This window comes from Pantherophis guttatus, chromosome 14, assembly GCF_059756535.1.
Source record: "Pantherophis guttatus breed Tessera chromosome 14, ASM5975653v1, whole genome shotgun sequence".
Lineage (NCBI taxonomy): Eukaryota > Metazoa > Chordata > Lepidosauria > Squamata > Colubridae > Pantherophis > Pantherophis guttatus.
In genome coordinates this window covers 12,963,165-12,982,292 of record NC_142076.1, presented here as the reverse complement: position 1 = coordinate 12,982,292, position 19,128 = coordinate 12,963,165, and the positions used below count along the sequence as shown (strand labels likewise).

Genomic DNA, 19,128 nt, shown 5'->3' with positions numbered 1-19,128 from the left:
CTTCGCTTCCCCTTCGGGGATTTCCGTGGCGGACGGGCGCGCGCGCGCTCGCCGTTGCCAAGGGCAACGCGAAGCCTCTCCTTTCGAGCGGCCCAGCAGGCCTCGATCGGATCCTGACCGGACCGAGACCAGGTAAAGTCGGCCAAGTCCGGGATGGCGGTGGAGGACTCGCCTTCGCTTGCTTCCGAGGCCTTTTCGGTGGGGGACCGGACAAAAAAGCCCAGCTTCGGCCCAGCTCGCACTCCGAGGGTGCTTTCTATATGCCCCTGCCTGCCCCCCACCCCCGCTACTGAAGGGAAAACGCGGCTTTTGTGGAAGCATGGATGGGAGGCCACCAGGAGATCCCTGAGCTGCCAGATCGGGGAAACATCCCACAGGAAAGCAAAGACGGCCGCGTCTATGGGAGTCGAGCTGGGCTTAACTGCCGTACAGGAGATCCTCCAATGGGGTGGGATCGCGGGGGGGTGGGGAGAACCCTTAATTAATCTTAATTTCCCCCCACTCAATCTTTATCATCTCTCCTGGCCCTTCCTAAGGTTTTTAAAAAGCAGTGATTTCTCAATCTCGGCTGCTTGTGGATGGGCTGGACTTCAACTCCCAGGATTCCTCAGCCTTGCAAGGCTTGCTGGGGAATTCTGGGAGTTGAAGTCCACCCGACAACCTCAAGCTCTCCAAGTTGAGACGTTTAAAGACTTGCAGGTCCAGATATGGGGCAGGCAGGAGGACCTGTGCAATGTTTGTGGTTGATTTATTTCCTAGTGATTGGCGGAATCTATGCTTGCATGGTCTGCCCTGTAAGAGAAATGGGCAGCATAAAAACGTAATAAAACAAGGGAATAAAAATCGTTAGGTGTGCCTGTGTGTTATTTTTTTAGGCTGCCCGTCGCCATTCATTTGGAAGAAATGCAAAGTGGAATCAGATCTAGTTGGTGTTTGGACAAGACACCACCAGGAAATCTCAGAGCTATAGACTAGACTAGACTAGTCTAGACTAGACTAGTGTTTGGACAAGACACTACCAGGAAATCTCAGAGCTATAGACTAGACTAGACTTGACTTGACTTGACTTGACTTGACTTGACTTGACTTGACTTGACATGACATGAAATAATGAAATGAAATGAACTGAACTGAATTCTTTATTGGCCAAGTGTGATTGGACACACAAGGAATTTGTCTTTGGTGCATACGCTCTCAGTGTACATAAAAAAAAAGATACGTTTGTCAAGAATCATAAGGTACAACACTTAATGATAGTCATAGGGTACAAATAAGCAATCAAATCATACTAGGAAACTATCAATATAAATCGTAAAGATACAAACAACAAAGTTACAGTCATACAATCATAAGTGGGAGGAGATGGGTGATGGGAACGATGAGAAGATTAATAGTAATGCAGACTTAGTGAATAGTTTGACAGTGTTGAGGGAATTATTTGTTTAGCGGAGTGATGGCGTTTGAGAAAAAACTGTCCTTATGTCTAGCTGTTCTGGTGTGCAGTGCTCTATAGCGTCGTTTTGAGGATAGGAGTTGAAAGAATTTATGTCCAGGATGTGAGGGGTCTGTAAATATTAGACTAGTCTGCGGAGTTGACTGATAAGAGATTTTAGTTGGTTTTTTAAAAAAAATGATATAGCAATAGAACTTAGACTAATATACCGCTTTACAGTGCTTTACAGCCCTCACTCAAAGCGGTTTACAGTGTCAACAAATTTCCCGCAACAATCTGGGTCCTCATCTCCACCACCTCCTCCTTGCCTTTCAAATGCAAATATCTGCAACATTTAATTTAATGGATTTGATTTGATATGGCCACTCACTCCAGAAGATTCTGGACAGCTTTTGAACAGGAACAGCACTCTTACGATGGATTGTGATTTGTACAATTTGCTTGCTTTGTCTTAATTTCTCCCACATTTCAGTTGGAGCAAATTTGAGCATCCTTAACCTGCGTGTAGATGGTGGAAAGCAAGAATTTGCCCTCTGTGCATTTTTCCTTCTGCTCTTGGTGGGAGGACAGGGAAAGAAAATAAATATAAATCATTAAATTAAGAGATAAATAATGGGTGGGATTAATTCCTTCCATGTGCAAAGAACATTTATTTTTTATTTCTTCAGTTTATGTTTCAACATATAATTTGCCTTTCGGTCTCATATTTGGCTCTCACTCTTCAGCTGGTTATACAATAAATACTTTGTCTCATAGGCATCTGACTATGGCGGTATACATTGATCATCGAATAGAAGCTCTTGAGTCCTGTGGACCCCACACCCACATAACGTGGCACCGTCTTCAGCCACTTTTAGCTGTTGCATCCATTAATGCAAACTCTGGTGGCAGTGTGGATATTTTCCAAGAACAGGCAAGTGTTCTAAAACTAATGGTTGTCTTGGGCTAATCAAGTGCCAGGCTTTTGCATTACCTGCATAATATATAAAATTAATATATACAATTTATTTAGAGAGTCTGAGATGTATTGAAGGATTAGGCCAGCTAATGCTGGTTGAGGAACTCTGGGAGTTGAAGTCCACTTGTCTTAAAGTTGATATGGTTGAGAAACTATACATACATACATGTGTGTGTGTGTGTGTGTGTGTGTGTGTGTGTGTATGCAAAATGACTGCTGACATAAGCCTGATGATGGCAGATGGGATTCTGCCGAAACGTCGCTTCTACCCTTTTAGGGATATATCCACAATTACACGGGAAGAAACCCGAAATATTAACTATACACACACACACACACACACACACATATATATATTCTCAAAAATAGAGAGGGGGGAGAGAAGTGTATGTGTGTGTGTTTTATATTTATTTATTTATTTATTTATTTATTTATATATATATATATATATATATATATATATATATATATATATATATATATATGCAGATTCTTTCTAGCCAGGTTTTACCTACGTAAGCTAAGATGTTCTACAGCCCTGGTTCTGTGAAATCTCATTCACAAGTTTCTGGGCTTTTTATTTCTTGCTGACAAACAGCAACTCTGTGCTGCTCTTTAATTAATATATATATTAAAATGATACTGATCTGTCTTTCTTTTTTTTCATCCCCCAGGGAGAGTATGTGGGTGATGCACACTTGGAAAAAAACTTTCGGGTCACGTATCTCAGTTGGCACCCTTCCAAATTGATTGTGGCCGTGGGTTGTGAGATGGGAGATGTGGTAGTAGTGAATAAACAAGACAAGGAGCATCATGCTGTGCCCTCCAATCATAACGCTGATATTTCAGTCCTGAATTGGAGTACTAATGGGACACGCCTTGTTTCTGGAGATAAAGTAAGCAGCGAAATCAAAATGGCTTTTGAATAGCACGTCAATGCATAATCTGTCTATTATTTGTTAACACAGATATGAAAATTTCCCCTGTAGATGTGGATTTTTCACATCTGGTGAGTTGGAAGGAACTTGAATGATTTCACTGTCTATATTCCAAAAGGCTGAATCGAGCCCCTAGATGAGAGAATGGGAAATAGCAAAATGCTCTTCAGGTGAACCAAGCCATTTTCCTTGACTGCTTCTAAAAGTTGGAGAGGCTTAGATGAAACATAACTATGAAGCACAAGTTGTTTTTTTAATGTGGTGGAGCAGTTCGAGGTTTTTAGTAACCTAGTCGTGATGGACAGCATAGCAACTACTCTTTGCTGTCTGGCCGTGAACTTGCCAGACAGGAAGAGCATGGCGTGCATGTTGATGCCAAGGGCTGCAGGGCATTGAGTCAGGATGTGACACCCTTACAAATGTAACCCTTTCCATTTTGCTTCCTAGAACCCCAAACATTGATTGATGTTTACTTCAGGGCAAATTATGGCCTACAGTTAGTCCTTGACTTACAACCCTTTGTTTAGGGTTGTAAGTCTGTTTGTGTTGTGGCCCGTACACAGCCTGTGCAGCTAGTAGCTGATTCAGACAGCGAGGAGGCTGGTGTGATGCTGCGCCAGCAGCCTGTGCAGCTGGCACTCGAGTCAGACAATGAGGAGGCTGGAGAAGATGTGGTGCCAGAGGCAGGGATTCAGCCAGGGCCTTCAGAACCTCCAGAAGCTCCCTTAAGTGAAGAAGATGAAGAGGAGGAGCCTCTTCTCGATGCACGGGCGCGCAGAGCTGCCAAAATGCAGGAGTGGCTCCTCAGGAGGAGGTCTTCTCGAGAGTAAGGCTTGGGGCTAATTGTCCACTCCCTTAGCCTATTTAAGGAGGAACGTCGACTGAAGCAATTTGCAGGGAACAACTTCATTCACATACCTTCATGTCTTGTCTTGCTTATCTTATCAGCTTCCTGCAAATTGCTTCTGGGCATTCTGCCAACCATAGTAATTTTTCAGTTATTTTTCTTTGACTTCTTGGTGGCTGTTAATGCAGTTAATTAACAGCTGTTGTTGTAAAAGACTGGTTTATTCAGTAAATTAAGGTTTGAACAGATTTTGTGTGTGCTGCGTTCTTTGGGGTCCGTAGTTGGGGCAGAACAGTTTGAACTTTTAGCACCACTAAAAAATAATAATTTTCAACCCATCCTCTCCCTTACAACCTCACAGTGATGTGATCAGAATTCGGGTATTGGCAACTGGCATGTGTTTATGATGGTTGCAGTGTTTTGGGGTCATGTGATCATCATTTATGAGCTTCCCAGCGGGCTTCCAACAGGCAAAGTCGACGGGGGTTCACTTAAAGACCCCCCTGATTCACTTAAGAGCAGTGATTTCCAAAGCAACAATGGCAGACAAGGTAGTGAAATCAGCCCCAACTCACTTAACACCAGCCTTGCTTAGTAACGGGAATTCTGGCCACAATTGTGGTCATAAATCAAGGATTACCTACTTGTACATTGGATTTTCTTGGCATAGACAGGGGTCGGCAACCTTAAACACTCAAAGAGCCACAAAGGTCCTAACCGGAAGTCCCCATTCAATTCTGGAGCCAACCGGAAGTCTGGTTCTCCCCACCATAGAGTCTCCTCCTAGCGTGGTGTCCTTTTTCCTCTGCTGACTGGAAATCAGTTCCCCCACCATAGAGTCTTTTCCTAGCGCGGAATCCTTATACCTGTCTATCTGTCCTACCTCTACCTGTCCTAACCAAAAGCCCTATCAATTGTGGAGCTGACCAGCAACAGGGAGTTGCAGCAGAGGGATGAAAGAGCCACATACGGCTCCAGAGCTGCAGGTTGCTGACCCCTGGCATAGGAGACAAAAGAAGATCATGAGCGGTTTTGTTCTAAAAAGATCATAAAAATGGGCATTTAGCACATTTTGGCTAGTTGTGCTTATGTACGGCCAATTATTGAGAACTTGCTTCTCCATATAAAGTGATTGATAAAGATATGAGCTCATCTCAAGACAAACCAAAGACCACCAATTGCAGTGGTGCACCAATTTTCTTTTGTCCAGAAGAAAATATTAATCGAATGATCTCTCTTTTGCAGCTCGGGGTTCTTGTATTGTGGCGGATGGATCAGCGGGGTAGAGTCCAAGGCCCCCCTTTGTTAAAACATGAGTATGGAAAACATCTTACTTTCTGCATTTTTCGCCCACCTCCTCCCGGAGAGTAAGTATGAGACTTTGGCCAGAATTGATACTAAGTTCCACTGGAACAAAAATTTGAAACTTCTTCAATGTTTAGGCATTCGTATCGGTGATGAATCTTCCCTCTGTTTCATGGTTTCTTTTAATTGTTTTTAGGATTATCTATTTTTATAGCCTCCTGCTCAGGTTGAAACCTTTTATATTTTTCCATCCTGTTTCTCTCTGCCTTCCTAAAGCATCTAAAAAATTTATTTTATTTATTTTATTTTATTTCGAATTTATATACCGCACCTTCTCTCGAGGGACTCAGGGCGGTGTACAGCCAGATAAAAACATACAATACAAACATTAAAAAACAATTAAAAGGATATATATTAATTTGGCCCCAATTGTGCTGTTACTTTCAGCACAATGTATGTTTAAAATCCAATGGATGCTTACTGTTTCCTTTTGTGCTATGCCTTAAATGCCTATCAGAAAAAAAAAAAACCTTTAATATTAGAAAACATCTAGGACTTACTTTGGGATGGGGTGAGAAACCTCTTGCTGTTAAAGTTATTTTTCTTTGCAAGTAGTCCTTGACTTACGACCACAGCTGCGACCAGAATTTCCATTGCTAGGGATGGTGGCTATTAAATAAGTCACCCCCAATTTTATGACTATTTTTGCTCTGGTTGGTAAGCGAATCACTGCTGTTGCTGAATCATTTGGTCGTTAAGCGAATCCAGCTTTCGCCCGTTGACTTTGTTTGTCAGAAGCCAGCTGGGAAGGTTGCAGATGGCAATCACATGACCCCAGGGACACTGTAACCGTCATAAATACAAGCCAGTTGCCAAGCACCCGAATTTCGACCGTGTGACCTTAGGAATGCTGTGACAGCCGTAAGTGCGAGGATCAGTCAAAAATCACTTTTTTTACAGAGCTGCTTTGAACGGTCACTAAATGGATGAGTGTAAGTCGAGGTCTGCCTGTAACAGGAAGCTGTCGTCTTGTAAATCCAAAGGATGCCAAAACTCAAACGTCTTGTTCTTACCTGCAGAGATTTGGTCCAGCTGGCTAAAGCTGCAGTGAGCGGTGATGAGAAGGCCCTGGATATGTTTAACTGGAGAAAATCTGGAATGGGGATGGCTCTGAAAATGGGACCCCAGGAAGGCCTGTCCTTCTTTGTAAGCGTGATCGATGGTAAGAACAAAGCTGATTTTAAAAACAAGAATGTATTGGCTGATCTTTATTCTTTACATTTATGTTATATACCTTATTTTTAGGACTATAAGACACACTTTTTTGTCTCCCATAAGGAGGATGAAAATATCTGTGCATCTTATAGACCAAATAAGAGCCTTGATAGTACAGGGGTTTAAGGCACCCTGTTATTAAGCTTATTAAGACCAGCTGCCTGCAATTACTGCAGGGTTCGAATCTCGCCAAGGCTCAAGGTTGACTCAGCCTTCCATCCTTTCTAAGGTAGGTGAAATGAGGACCCAGTTTGTGGGGGCAATAAGCTGACTTTGTATAAATATACAAAAGGATGAAGGCTATTGCTGAGCACATTGTAAGCCGCCCTGAGTCTTCGGAGAAGGGCGGCATATAAATCAAATTTAAAAAAAAAAAAAAAATATTGCCAAAGCCCTGCACATCCGCCGGGTGTTTTTTGGCCTTCGCACGCCCTGTTTTCAGGCCTTTCTTTTGGCCTTTTCTGGGCCTTTTTTTGACCCGTTTTTGAGGCTTTTTTTGGTCCATTTTTTCATAAAAAATGGGCCAAAAAAAGCCTTAAAATAGGCAGGAAAAAAGCCTCAAAAACAGGCAGAAAAAAGCCCTGAAAATGGGCCGGGAAAAGCTCCCCCAAATGGGCTGAACAAAGTCCTGGAAATGGGTTGGAAAAGGGCCAAAAAAAGGGAGGCCAAAAACTTTTTGTTGTTTTTCTCTTCTAAATTTAGTTTTAGTCAGGTGCATCGTATACTCCGAAAAATACAGTAATTTATACAAATATTTAAAGCTGTGTGATGGATTACTTACGAAAAAGCTAATTCTTGTGATTCCTACAAGCTGCACCAAGGACCTTTGATGTCCACTTATATAATAATTCATATACATAGTAATACATTCCATATCATTTATGATCTTTATAATAAATCCCAAAACAACTGAGGCACTATTTAACACCATTGACAAATTCATCAGTAGTCAATTGCAAAAGGCAGCTGTACTTGGAATAGCTTACATCCTGCGACATTACCTCTAACATCCATGTCTGCCTATCCCAGGTCCATGGGAAGGACTATGCCACAAACCAATGAAATTCATATGGTGGTTAATTTGGAAGGTCACAGCTCCCCCTATGGGTAAACCATAAATGCATGGTTTTAAATTTGGCAAGTTGCTCCTAGCTTTTGAGATGTAAACAAGGCATTAGGAGAGATCATTTTCCTTGAATCTTGGCACAAGTGGAGAGAGAGAAAGAGAGAGCTCTTTGGATCTGTTTCCTGTAATTTCTTATTTGTTCACACTCTTAATATTGACAGTGAATAATGCCACTTTCCATAGGGTCTCTATGGATTCCTTATAGCCTATGCATTCCTGGCTCCTTTTTAGCCGTTATTTTTAGTCTTTCGGTTCTTTTTTTAAAAAATATATAATTTGCATTTATTTCCCGCCTTTGTTATTTTTTTCAAATAACTCAAGGCGGTGAACATACCCAGCACACCTTCCTCCTCCTATTTTCCCCACAACAACCCTTTGAGGTGAGTTGGGCTGAGATAGAGGGACTGGCCCAAAGTCACCTAGCTGGCTTTCGTGTCTAAGCCTGGACTAGAACTCACGGTCTCCTGAAGATTGCCTCAGGGTCACCCAGTTTGTTCTGACCTAGGCTTCCCAAGAGCCTGAAGCAGACTCCTTGTCCCGACAAAAACCCTTTTTTATTAAGTTACTGTGGATTTCTCTCATTCACATCCAGCAAAGCCTTTCAAGGGAGAATTTACAGTCACAGACCTTATCTGGCTTGGAGAGCTGCCAGGCCAATATCTTCAAAACTTGGCAAGGAATCTCTGAGAGTCACAAACCAATTAAGCAAACTAACTCTTTTAAATCTTTTAATTTGTTTGATTTTATAAATTGGGTGTTTTAATCTGTGTTTCGGCCAAAATATTTAATAATTTTAAGGGACTTTTAATATTTGTATTATCTGTATTTTATCTTGGCTGTTCACCGCCCTGAGTCCTTCGGGAGTAGGGCGGTATAGAAATTTGATTAATAAATAATAAATAATTGTCTCCTGCAAACTCCATTCCCCTTTCGCTCCTCTTTATTCCCTATGGGAGGGGCCATTCACTGTCCTCCTGTGGCTTTACTCCTGAGTCGACCCTTGTTCCTTAGCTGTTCCCTTCATCTGGCAGCTCTGCGCATGCGCACACTGGAAACAGGCTCCAGCTGTTCATCTGCCTCACTGATGTCAGACTCCGAAGGCAGCTGACAACTGTCAGACGGCCCTGGCCCCATCTCTGCCTCCGACGCAGAGCACTCATCAGAGCCTTCCCCAGACTCCAGGATTGGCCCATGTTTCTCCCCAGTCTCCTCACTGTCCGAATCTGCTTCCAGATTCGCTGGCGGGCCCCAACGCAGTTGGCTTTCATGGCTAAGGTCACAATCTCCCATAACCGTCATCTTCATAACACCTTACTGCTTCCATTAAGGTTCTTTCCATCATTTTGAAAAAGGCATCGGTTGATTCCACTCTGAGATCATTTGAGATTAGTTTTTTTCACCATTAATCCCGAATTTGGGACAGCCTGAGCTTCATTAGATGGCCGAGTTAACTACCCAATTGTTTGCATTGCAGGAACTGTGCATTATGTGAGCGAAAGAGGAAAGACCAACCAAGCGCTGGTGATAGAAACTTCCATCCAAAAAATGCTGTTCATGGAAAGGGACGTCTTAGTAGTAATAACGGAGACTCTCCTCTTGTCCCTTCACAAAATTTCTCCCGAAGGAGAAGCAGAAGAACTTCTGAAGGTAAGGTAGCGAGCTCTGTGTGACACATTACTTATGAAAAAAGTTAATTGTTGTGGATTTTGGCTGGTTTACACGCTGCCCCGAGGACACTGGAGCTCCACTTCATTATACATGCCTGAAAGTGAAGAATGAAAAGTAATTTATGAGCAGACACATTGAACTGCCTTTTCAAACGGTCAGCCACTTTTATTTCAGCACACGTGGCTTGCTTGGGCCGTGATCTTTGAGAAAGGATTAATTAAACTCAATAACTTGGTGTGCTGAATGCTTTTTGTCGCCAGGTGAAGTTGAGTGGAAAAATGAATCATCCTGCTGATATCACTTTGATTGATCATAGCCTCCTTATCACAGCAACAAACGAACCCCTTCTTAGGTAAGAAAAGGATTTGGTCTTTTGTGGTGCTGCCTGGTTCACCTTAAATTATACCAAATGCAACATTAGATTTAAGAGCAAAGAGGTGCCTGTAAAAACTCCTGAGACCTCACTAGCTCTTTCTTTCTTTCTTTCTTTCTTTCTTTCTTTCTTTCTTTCTTTCTTTCTTTCTTTCTTTCTTTCTTTCTTTCTTTCTTTCTTTCTCTCTCTCTCTCTCTCTCTCTCTCTCTCTCTCTCTCTCTCTCTCTCTCTCTCTCCCTCCCTTCCTTCCTTCCTTCCTTCCTTCCTTCCTTCCTTCCTTCCTTCCTTCCTTTCTTCTCCTTCTCCTTCTCCTTCTCCTCCCCCTCCTCCTCCTCCTTCTGCCATATCCATCATCGGACGTTGGCGATCATGTTGGCGATCCTATTTTTATCATGAAAAAGTGCTGTTGAGTTTTGTCCAAACCAGATTTTGAAGCCATGATGTTCTTCTGCCTGGACCTCATTTGCTTTCAATCTTTCCTTGGAGAATTAAGTGAAGTATGCCGTATTTTTCTGGGTGTCGCATCACATGTCCGAAATATTCTAACTTTCGCTTTTTTTTCACTAACTTCTTTCTTTCACGACCTGATAAAACATGGCTAAACTGGCTTGCTTAGTAGTTAACCATAGTTTCTTTTAAACCATGACTTCTGCCTCAAATACAAACTCTCTCCCTCTGTGAGGGAGATAGGCAGTCCCTAAATATGATGTATGTATGTATGTATGTACCATATTTTTCGGAGTATAAGATGCTCCAGACTATTAAGACCTACATTTTTTGGAGAGGAAAACAAGAAAAAAAATCTGCCTCTGCCTCCCAGCAATTTGCCTCCTTGCAGCAAACAGCAAACAGCCTGCTTTAGTTTCGTTTTCATTTTCAGCACAGCCTGATTAGCACAAGAAAAAAAATCTGCCTCCCAGCAATTTGCTTCCTTCCAGCAAACAGCAGAGGCCCTCATGGCAATAAGCAATGGCAGTCCCTGCAGCCTGAAACAGCTGATGGTCGGGAAGCCGATCCAACTGGCAATCAATTGCTTGTGCTAATCAGGCTGTGCTGAAGCTGAAAATGGCTGTTTACTATTTGCTGCTTGCTGCAAGGAGGTAAACTGCTGGGAGGCAGAGGCCAAAGGATGGGGGCCAGCGGGGGGACAGGGCTACATTTGATGTATAAAACGCACCCAAATTTTCACCCTCTTATAGGGGGAAAAAGTGTGTCTTATACTCTGAAAAATATGGTATGTATGTATGTACAAACGGATAAAAAACTCACATTTTTGGTCACGTTTTCCCAATTGAACCTATGGTTAAATCTGTCTGTATGTTGTGAAATTGAAGAATTTTCATCATGTCTTCCGACTGCTCGTTGGTGTTCATGGATGCGTTCTGAAAAATACTGTCATATGATTTCAAAGTCACAGAACTCTTAGGAGCAGCGCTGAGCGAGTAGACACGAAGAACAAGAAATATCTCTCTCAATTAAAGGACTGTAATCTCCACCCTCCTGCTTCATCTCTTAAGCAGTAGGCCAGCTACTGGATGGTTACTGTTTTAACCATGGTTATGATTAGTTTTAGAGTTGCCTTAAGTGAATGGAAGTGTTGTGGCCTGCCAGCGGCCAGCGGATCTGACAGCAGATTCAGACAGTGAGGAGGTTGGGGAGGAACAGGGGCCAGTCCTGGACTCTGGAGAAGGCTCTGATGAGTGCTCTGCATCGGAGGCAGAGATGGGGCCAGGGCCGTCTGACAGTTGTCAGCTGCCTTCAGAGTCGGAAATCAGTGGGGCAGAAGAACAGCTGGATCCTGTTCCCAGTGTGCGCATGCGAAGAGCTGCCAGGAGAAGGGAACAGCTAAGGAACAAGGGTCGACTCAGGAGTAAAGCCATAGATGAATGGCCCCTCCCAGAGGGAATAAAAGAGCAAAAGGGGTGTGAAGTTTGCAGGAGACAATTAGTTTGTTTAATTGAGTTAAGGCTATTGCTTAACGCATTGTAAGCCGCCCTGAGTCTCCGGAGAAGGGCAGCATATAAATCAAATTTTTTAAAAAAATTGGTTTGTGACTCTCAGAGACTCCTTGCCAAGTTTTGAAGATATCGGCCTGGCAGCTCTCCAAGCCAGATAAGGTCTGTGACTGTAAAGTCTCCCTTGAAAGGCTTTGCTGGATGTGAATGACAAGAACTCACAGTAACTTAATAAAAAGGGGTTTTTGTTGGGACAAGGAGTCTGCTTCATGGTTTGGGGAAGCCTAGGTCAGAACAGGAAGAGTTTCTCACAGTCTTAGGGAGAGATACAAGAAAAGAAGTTGGCAAACAGCCAAGGCAAGGCAGAAAAACAAATATGGGCAGCATCAGGCTGTACAATAATGCCTTTTGATATTTTTTTTTTGTAAGCCATGCGCTTTATTAACTATATTTCTTGTACCTTTTCTGTGTAGGTTCTGGGACTTGGAACGGGGTGAGAATTATGTCCTTTCTCTGGATGAACAGCTAGGCTTCGAAACCGGAGAATGTGTCCATTGCGTCTCCTATTGCAATGCCAAAGGTATATAAACGATCAGGTTGCTTTGAACTTGAGCACCTTAATTATCCATGTTTTTTTTTTAAAATATCATTTAATTTTATAATTATTTTAAATCGTTAAATTGTATCCTTGAATTGTCCCGCCACAAGTTGTCCCCTGGCTGTGATGAGTTGGCCTTAGATGGCAAAGTTGGAATGAGATGCAGCTTGCTTTAAATTGGTCCGTTACCAGGGGTGGGCTGCTGGGGGTTCGCAGGGATTCGGGAGAACCTCTAACTAAAATTAGAGGTTAGATGAGATTAGATTAGTTTAGAGTAGAGTAGAGTAGAGTAGAGTAGAGTAGAGTAGAGTAGAGTAGAGTAGAGTAGAGTAGAGTAGAGTAGAGTAGAGTAGGGAATAGAGTAGAGTAGAGTAGAGTAGAGTAGAATAGAATAGAATAGAATAGAATAGAATAGAATAGAATAGAACAGAACAGAACAGAACAGAACAGAACAGAACAGAATAGAATAAAATAGAATAGAGTTCCTTATTGGCCAAGTGTGATTGGACACACAAGGAATTTGTCTTTAGTGCAAATGCTTTCAGTGTACATAAAAAGAAAAGATACGTTCGTCAAGAATCAGAAGGTACAATACTTAATGATAGTCATAGGGTACAAATAAGCAATCAAATCATATCAGGAAACAGTCAATATAAATCGTAAGGATACCAGCAACAAGGTTACAGCTATACAGTCGTAAGTGAGAGGAGATGGGTGATAGGAACGATGAGAAGATTAATAGTAGACTTAGTAAATAGTTTGACAGTGTTGAGGGAATTATTTGTTTAGCAGAGTGATGGCGTTCGGGGAAAAAACTGTTCTGCGTATCCTAGTATCCTATGACTATCACTAAGTGTTGTATCTTATGATTCTCGATGAATATATTTTATTTTTTCTTTATGTACACTGAAAGCCTATGCACCAAAGACAAAATTCCTTGTGTGTCCAATCACACTTGGCCAATAAAGAATTCTAATTCTAATTCTAAAAAAAAAAAAAAAAAAAAGAGCCCTTCTATTCTTTTCTTTAATCAAAACAGTCAATCAGCTCTGACGACATCCTTGACCAGATTTTAATATGGTCCATTTGACAGGTCTTCTAGCCGCTGGCACCAATAAGGGCCGAATAGCTATGTGGAGGAAAGTGCCATTCATTAGCCAAACTACCTGGTCCCTGGAAGGCAAGGACAGATGGAAACTTCAGACCCCTACAGAGCTGGACGGGAATATCATTCAAATCGAGGTAAACTCACAGATAAGAGTTGATCCTTCCCTTTGGCTTACTTGGATGCAACACCAAATGCCAAAGAAGGCACAGTCCCACATCAGGGATACCCAGAATAAGCTTTCTTGGCACAGGTGAGCCCACTAGAGATAACAATTCCTTGGGCGATGCCACATACATTCATTCATTCATTCATTCATTCATTCATTCATTCATTCATTCATTCATTCATTCATCCATTTGTCAATAAGTACAAGGAAACAAGTAACATTATAGACATAGACATGGACACATGAAAAAAAGTTGGCACAAATAAAAGGATATAAATTGGCAAAACATAGCCATAGAAACATAGAATGAATACATATAAATGGGGACGATAGGACAGGACGGTAGGCAGCTGGTGCGCTTATGCACGCCCCCTTAGGGACCTCTTAAGAAACATGAAAGGTCCACGGGAGACAGTTTAAGGTAAAAGGTCTGGGGGTTAGAGAGACTAAGAACAGAATCAGGTAGGGTGTTCCAGACATTTACTACTCTATTGCAGAAGTCATATTTCCTACAATCAGGATTAGAGCGAATTACATTGAGTTTGAATCTATTGATAGCCCTTGTGTTATTACGGTTGAAGTTAAAGTCCTCATTTACAGGTAGGAGGTTTTGGTAAATAATCTTATGAACTAAGCATAGGTCGGAACATAGACGGCGTACTTTGAGGCTATCCAGACCTAAAATTTAAAACCTGGTGGGATAGGGAATTTTATTTCGAGCGGAGGATTTGAGTGCTCTTCTAGCAAAATATCTCTGGACCCTCTCTAGCGTATTGATGTCTGAAATACAGTGGGGGTTCCAGGCAGGTGAACAGTATTCAAGGATAGGTCTGGCAAAGGTTTTATATGCCCTAGTTTGAAGTATAGCGTTATCAGAGATAACGACTTACGACCATTTGTTTAGTGAAATGTTCAAAGTTACAATGGAGCTGAAAAAAAAGTGATCGATGACCAGTTTTCACACTTACGACTCTTGCAGCCTCCCCACGGTCACATGATCAAAATTGGGATGCTTGGCAATTGACTCATATTTATGACCGTCGCATGATCCCCTTTTGCGACCTTCTGACAAGCAAAGTCCATAGGGAAGCCAGATTTCCCCGAACAGCCGTTGTTACTAACGTAACAATTGCAGCGACTCACTTAAAACTGTGGCAAGGAAGTTCGTAAAATGAGATGCAACTCGCTTAACCACTATTGCTTAGCTACGGAAATGTTGGCTCAGTTATGGTCATAAGTCGAGGACTACCTGTATTTCTCAACCTTCCCGACTTTTAAGTTCCTGCTGGCTGAGGAACTCTGGGAGTTGAAGTCCACCCATCTTAAAAGTTGCCAAGAACAAGAAGCAATGGGTGGAAGCTAATCCAGGAGAGAAGCAACCTAGAACTAAGGAGAAATTTCCTGACAGTTGGAACAATGAATCAGTGGAACAACTTGCCTCCAGAAGTTGTGAATGTTCCAACACTGGGAGTTTTTAAGAAGATGTTGGATAACATTTGTCTGAAGTGGTGTAGGGTTTCCTAAGCAATGGGTTGGACTAGAAGACCTCCAAGGTCCCTTCCAACTCTGTTATTTTATTCTAAGGTGGAAAAACATTGATGTCTAAGATTAGATGGGCCCTCCCTCTGAAAGGGCCTTCTGTTGAAGATTCATTTCTATCCAACATTATCCACCTTCTGAAAAAAAGAAATTTTCTAGGGGACTTTGGAGATGTGACGCCAGCATTATATTATATTACTGAGGGTTTTTTTTTTATTTGATTTATATGCCGCCCTTCTCCAGGGACTCAGGGTGGCTTACAATGCATTAAGCAATAGCCTTCATACTTTTGTATATTTTATACAAAGTCATCTTATTGCCACCACAAACTGGGTCCTCATTTCACCTACCTTAGAAGGGATGGAAGACTGAGTCAACCTTGAGCCGGTGAGATCTGGACTTGCAGTAATTGCAGGCAGCTGATGTTAATAACAGTGCTTTAGTCTGCTGCGCTACCAGGGCTACCAGTTTTGAAAAGTCCTTCCTTAATTTTTTGTATTACGTTCCTTATTACTGTGAGCTCTTAAGGCTCTGTTTGATTGCAATGGGATATTAATTTGGTTCAATAAATACATTTAAAAAAACAATTTCTTCCAATCAGGTATAAGAATGAAAAGGAAACTAGAGACTCGTTGGAAATGTGAGCAAATAGATAATGCCTTGTTGAGAACCTTGTGTGAAGTGTTTATTTGTCTGTGGCGTTAATCTGGCAGATGAAAAGTACAGCCCTGTTTGGTTTTAAAGTTCAGCATACGCTTAAATTAACAGACATAACAACGCTTGTTCTTGTTCTCTTGATCTATTATGGTGGACAAAACATAACAAATATGATTTGTTATGATTTGCAAACTTCTTACGTAAATAACAAAAGCAGAATGCATTTGATTCGGCCAGCTTGAACTGTACTGTTGCTGGATAGATTTTGGGCCTTGCCATCTATACCTTCTAGATATTCTACGATAGATAGATAGATAGATAGATAGATAGATAGATAGATAGATAGATAGATAGATAGATAGATAGATAGACAGACAGACAGACAGACAGACAGACAGACAGACAGACAGACAGAGACAGAGACAGAGACAGAGACAGAGACAGAGACAGAGACAGAGACAGAGATACATACATACACACCATATTTTTCGGACTATAAAATGCACCGGAGTATAAGACGCACCACGATATCGAAGAGGTAAACAAGAAAAAATAAGTTTTTGCCCTCCCTGGCCCCCAGGAGCACTCTGCACGCCTCCCAAACCCTGTTTTCATGAAAAATGGGCCAGTTTTTGGCCTCCCAAACCCCCCATGCGTCACATTTTTTCCCTCCCCAGCCCCAAGGAGCACTCTGCAGGCCTCCCAAAGCCTCTGCGCATCCCATTTTTGCAAAAAACGGGCCTGTTTTTGGTGAAAACAGAACATGTGGGGCAGGATTTTGGGAGGCCAAAAATTACTGTATTTGGTGTATAAGATGCATCAACATTTCCACCCTCTTTTTTGGGGGAGGGGGAGTGAGTCTTATACTCCAAAAAATACGGTAATTGCTTAATTCCCCAAATGTTATCCTCCCTACAAGGTGCAGTTCAAAATCACAATAATTCAAGCATTGGGAACTCTTAAGAAGTTATCCCAAAGGTGCTTTTTCAGGAGGCAACTGGACTTTCTTGTTTTTTCTTTTGAAGACCTTTTGCTTCTTTTCCAAGGAGCTTCTTCAGCTCTGACAGGGATAGTGGAGAATGGAAGGATTCCCATTCTTCAGAGCTGAAGAAGCTTCTTGGAGGAGAAGCGAAACATCTTCAAAAGAAAAAAAAACAAGGAAGTCCAGTTGCCTCTTGAAAAAAAAAAAAACACCTTTGGGACAACCGTGACCTTGGATGACTGAGAATCTCTACAGACTCTTAAGAAGCTATCAATGTTTGTCTTCTTTTGATGGTTTCTTTCAAAGGGTCCATGGCTCTGTACACTATGCATTTTCTCCCTAAACCGGCCGGTGAATATCCTAATGCGTTTTTCTTCCTTGTCTTTCAAGTGGAGTTCCAAAAAGAATCTGTTGGCTGTAAACCTCAACAACTCGGTAGCCATCCTGAGAGAACAGGCCATGGCTTCGCACTTCCATCAACAAATGGCCGTGGTCCAGGTTTCCCCAAACTTGTTCAACATCACCAGCTTCAGCAGCAAAATGATGGATAACCTCCGTATCGATACGCATGTGAACGGAGTGTGCACAACCAAGGTATTTTCCATCGGATCGATGTACAGTGGTACCTCATGTGCAGTGAACTGCATTGAAACTCATTGAAATTGGTCCTCAGTGCATTTGGATGGGAAAATTTTGTCCCGGTACTCATCGTTTGATTGGTACTCGACGCACAAGCTAGAACTGGTCATTGTCAGCTGCTTTGTGACTCACTACATTATTCCTTATGGGGAAAAATGTGTTTGGTACTCCTTGTTTCTGGTACTCACCGTGCCTCCTGTAGCCAATGATGAATACCAAGGTATCACTATCTTGATTTTGGGGATGAAGATAGATAGAATTCTTCATTGGCCAAGTGTGATTGGACACACAAGGAATTTGTCTTTGGTGTATATGCTCTCAGTGTACATAAGGAGAATAAAATACATTCATCAAGAATAAAAACATACAATGCTTAGTGATAGTCAAGGTTACTAATAAGATATCAAATCGTGGTAGGAAACAAGTAAAAACAATATACATTGAAAGATACAAGCAGCATGGTTACAGTAATAAGTGGAAAGAGATAGATACTAGTAAGGAAGAGAAGAATAATAGTAATACAGTCTTAGTAAATTATTTGACAGTGTTGTGGGAATTAGTTGTTAAGCAGAGTGATGGCATTCGGGAAAAAACTGTCCTTGTGTCTAGTTGTTCTGGTGTGCAGTGCTCTATAGCGTCGTTTTGGGGGTAGAAGTTGAAACAATTTATGTCCAGGATGCGAGGGGTCTGTAAATATTTTCACAGCCCTCTTTTTAACTCGTGCAGTATACAGGTCCTCAATGGAATGCAGGTTGGTAGGAATTGTTTTTTCTGCAGTTCTAATTATCCTCTGAAGTCTGTGTCTTGTTGGGTTGCAGAACCAAACCAGACAGTTATAGAGGTGCAGATGACAGACTCAATAATTCCTCTGTAGAACTGAATCAGCAGCTCCTTGGGCAGTTTGAGCTTCCTAAGTTGGCACAGAAAGAACATTCTTCAATGTGCTTTTTTGATGACGTTTTTGATGTTAGGTGTCCATTTTAAGTCTTGAGATATGATAGAACCTAGAAACTTGAAGGTCTCTACTGTTGATACTGTGTTGTTTAGTAGTTTTCTTCTAAAATCCACCACCATTTCTACGGTTTTATATATTGTATGATGCATAATGTACATCAGTGATGGGTTGCCCCCGGTTCGGACCGGTTCGCAAGAACCGGTAGTAAAACTGGCAGGAGGCTCCGCCCACCGACCCGGACGTCATCATAGGTGAACTGCGCATGTGCACGCTCCCAATGCAAACCGGTAGTAAAGGTAAGGAGAACCCATCCCTGATGTACATGTACAGTGTTATTTGTTGAGATGAGTAGCTATAGAAATCAAATAAATAATGAATAGAACAGCAGTTTTCCTGTCTGCACAGCAAGGTGAAGCAAAAACAGAAACTATAATAATTGAAATTAATAGACTTAACTTTCTTGAACCTGAATAAACAGTATTTAGGTTGCTAAATTCCTAGGAGATAAATCTTTTTCTCCTAGGAATTTAGCAAGCTAAATGCTGTTTAGATGAAGGTCACCGTTTTTTTTTGTTTTTTTTTAATG

General features: G+C 41.8%; 1 protein-coding gene across 1 annotated transcript in view; it reads left to right on the top strand.

The window, feature by feature from the left end:
- The window catches only part of IFT140 (intraflagellar transport 140), a 99,796-nt gene continuing 80,668 nt past the window's right edge, over window positions 1-19,128 (top strand). Inside the window, exons 1-10 of the mRNA XM_087878387.1 lie at window positions 1-132; window positions 2,210-2,366; window positions 3,086-3,307; window positions 5,442-5,563; window positions 6,581-6,723; window positions 9,377-9,549; window positions 9,831-9,922; window positions 12,372-12,478; window positions 13,590-13,738; window positions 17,339-17,542. Of these exons, the coding sequence (XP_087734513.1) occupies window positions 2,220-2,366; window positions 3,086-3,307; window positions 5,442-5,563; window positions 6,581-6,723; window positions 9,377-9,549; window positions 9,831-9,922; window positions 12,372-12,478; window positions 13,590-13,738; window positions 17,339-17,542 (1,359 nt within the window). The 5' untranslated portion in view covers window positions 1-132; window positions 2,210-2,219. The remainder of the gene's footprint in view (window positions 133-2,209; window positions 2,367-3,085; window positions 3,308-5,441; window positions 5,564-6,580; window positions 6,724-9,376; window positions 9,550-9,830; window positions 9,923-12,371; window positions 12,479-13,589; window positions 13,739-17,338; window positions 17,543-19,128) is intronic.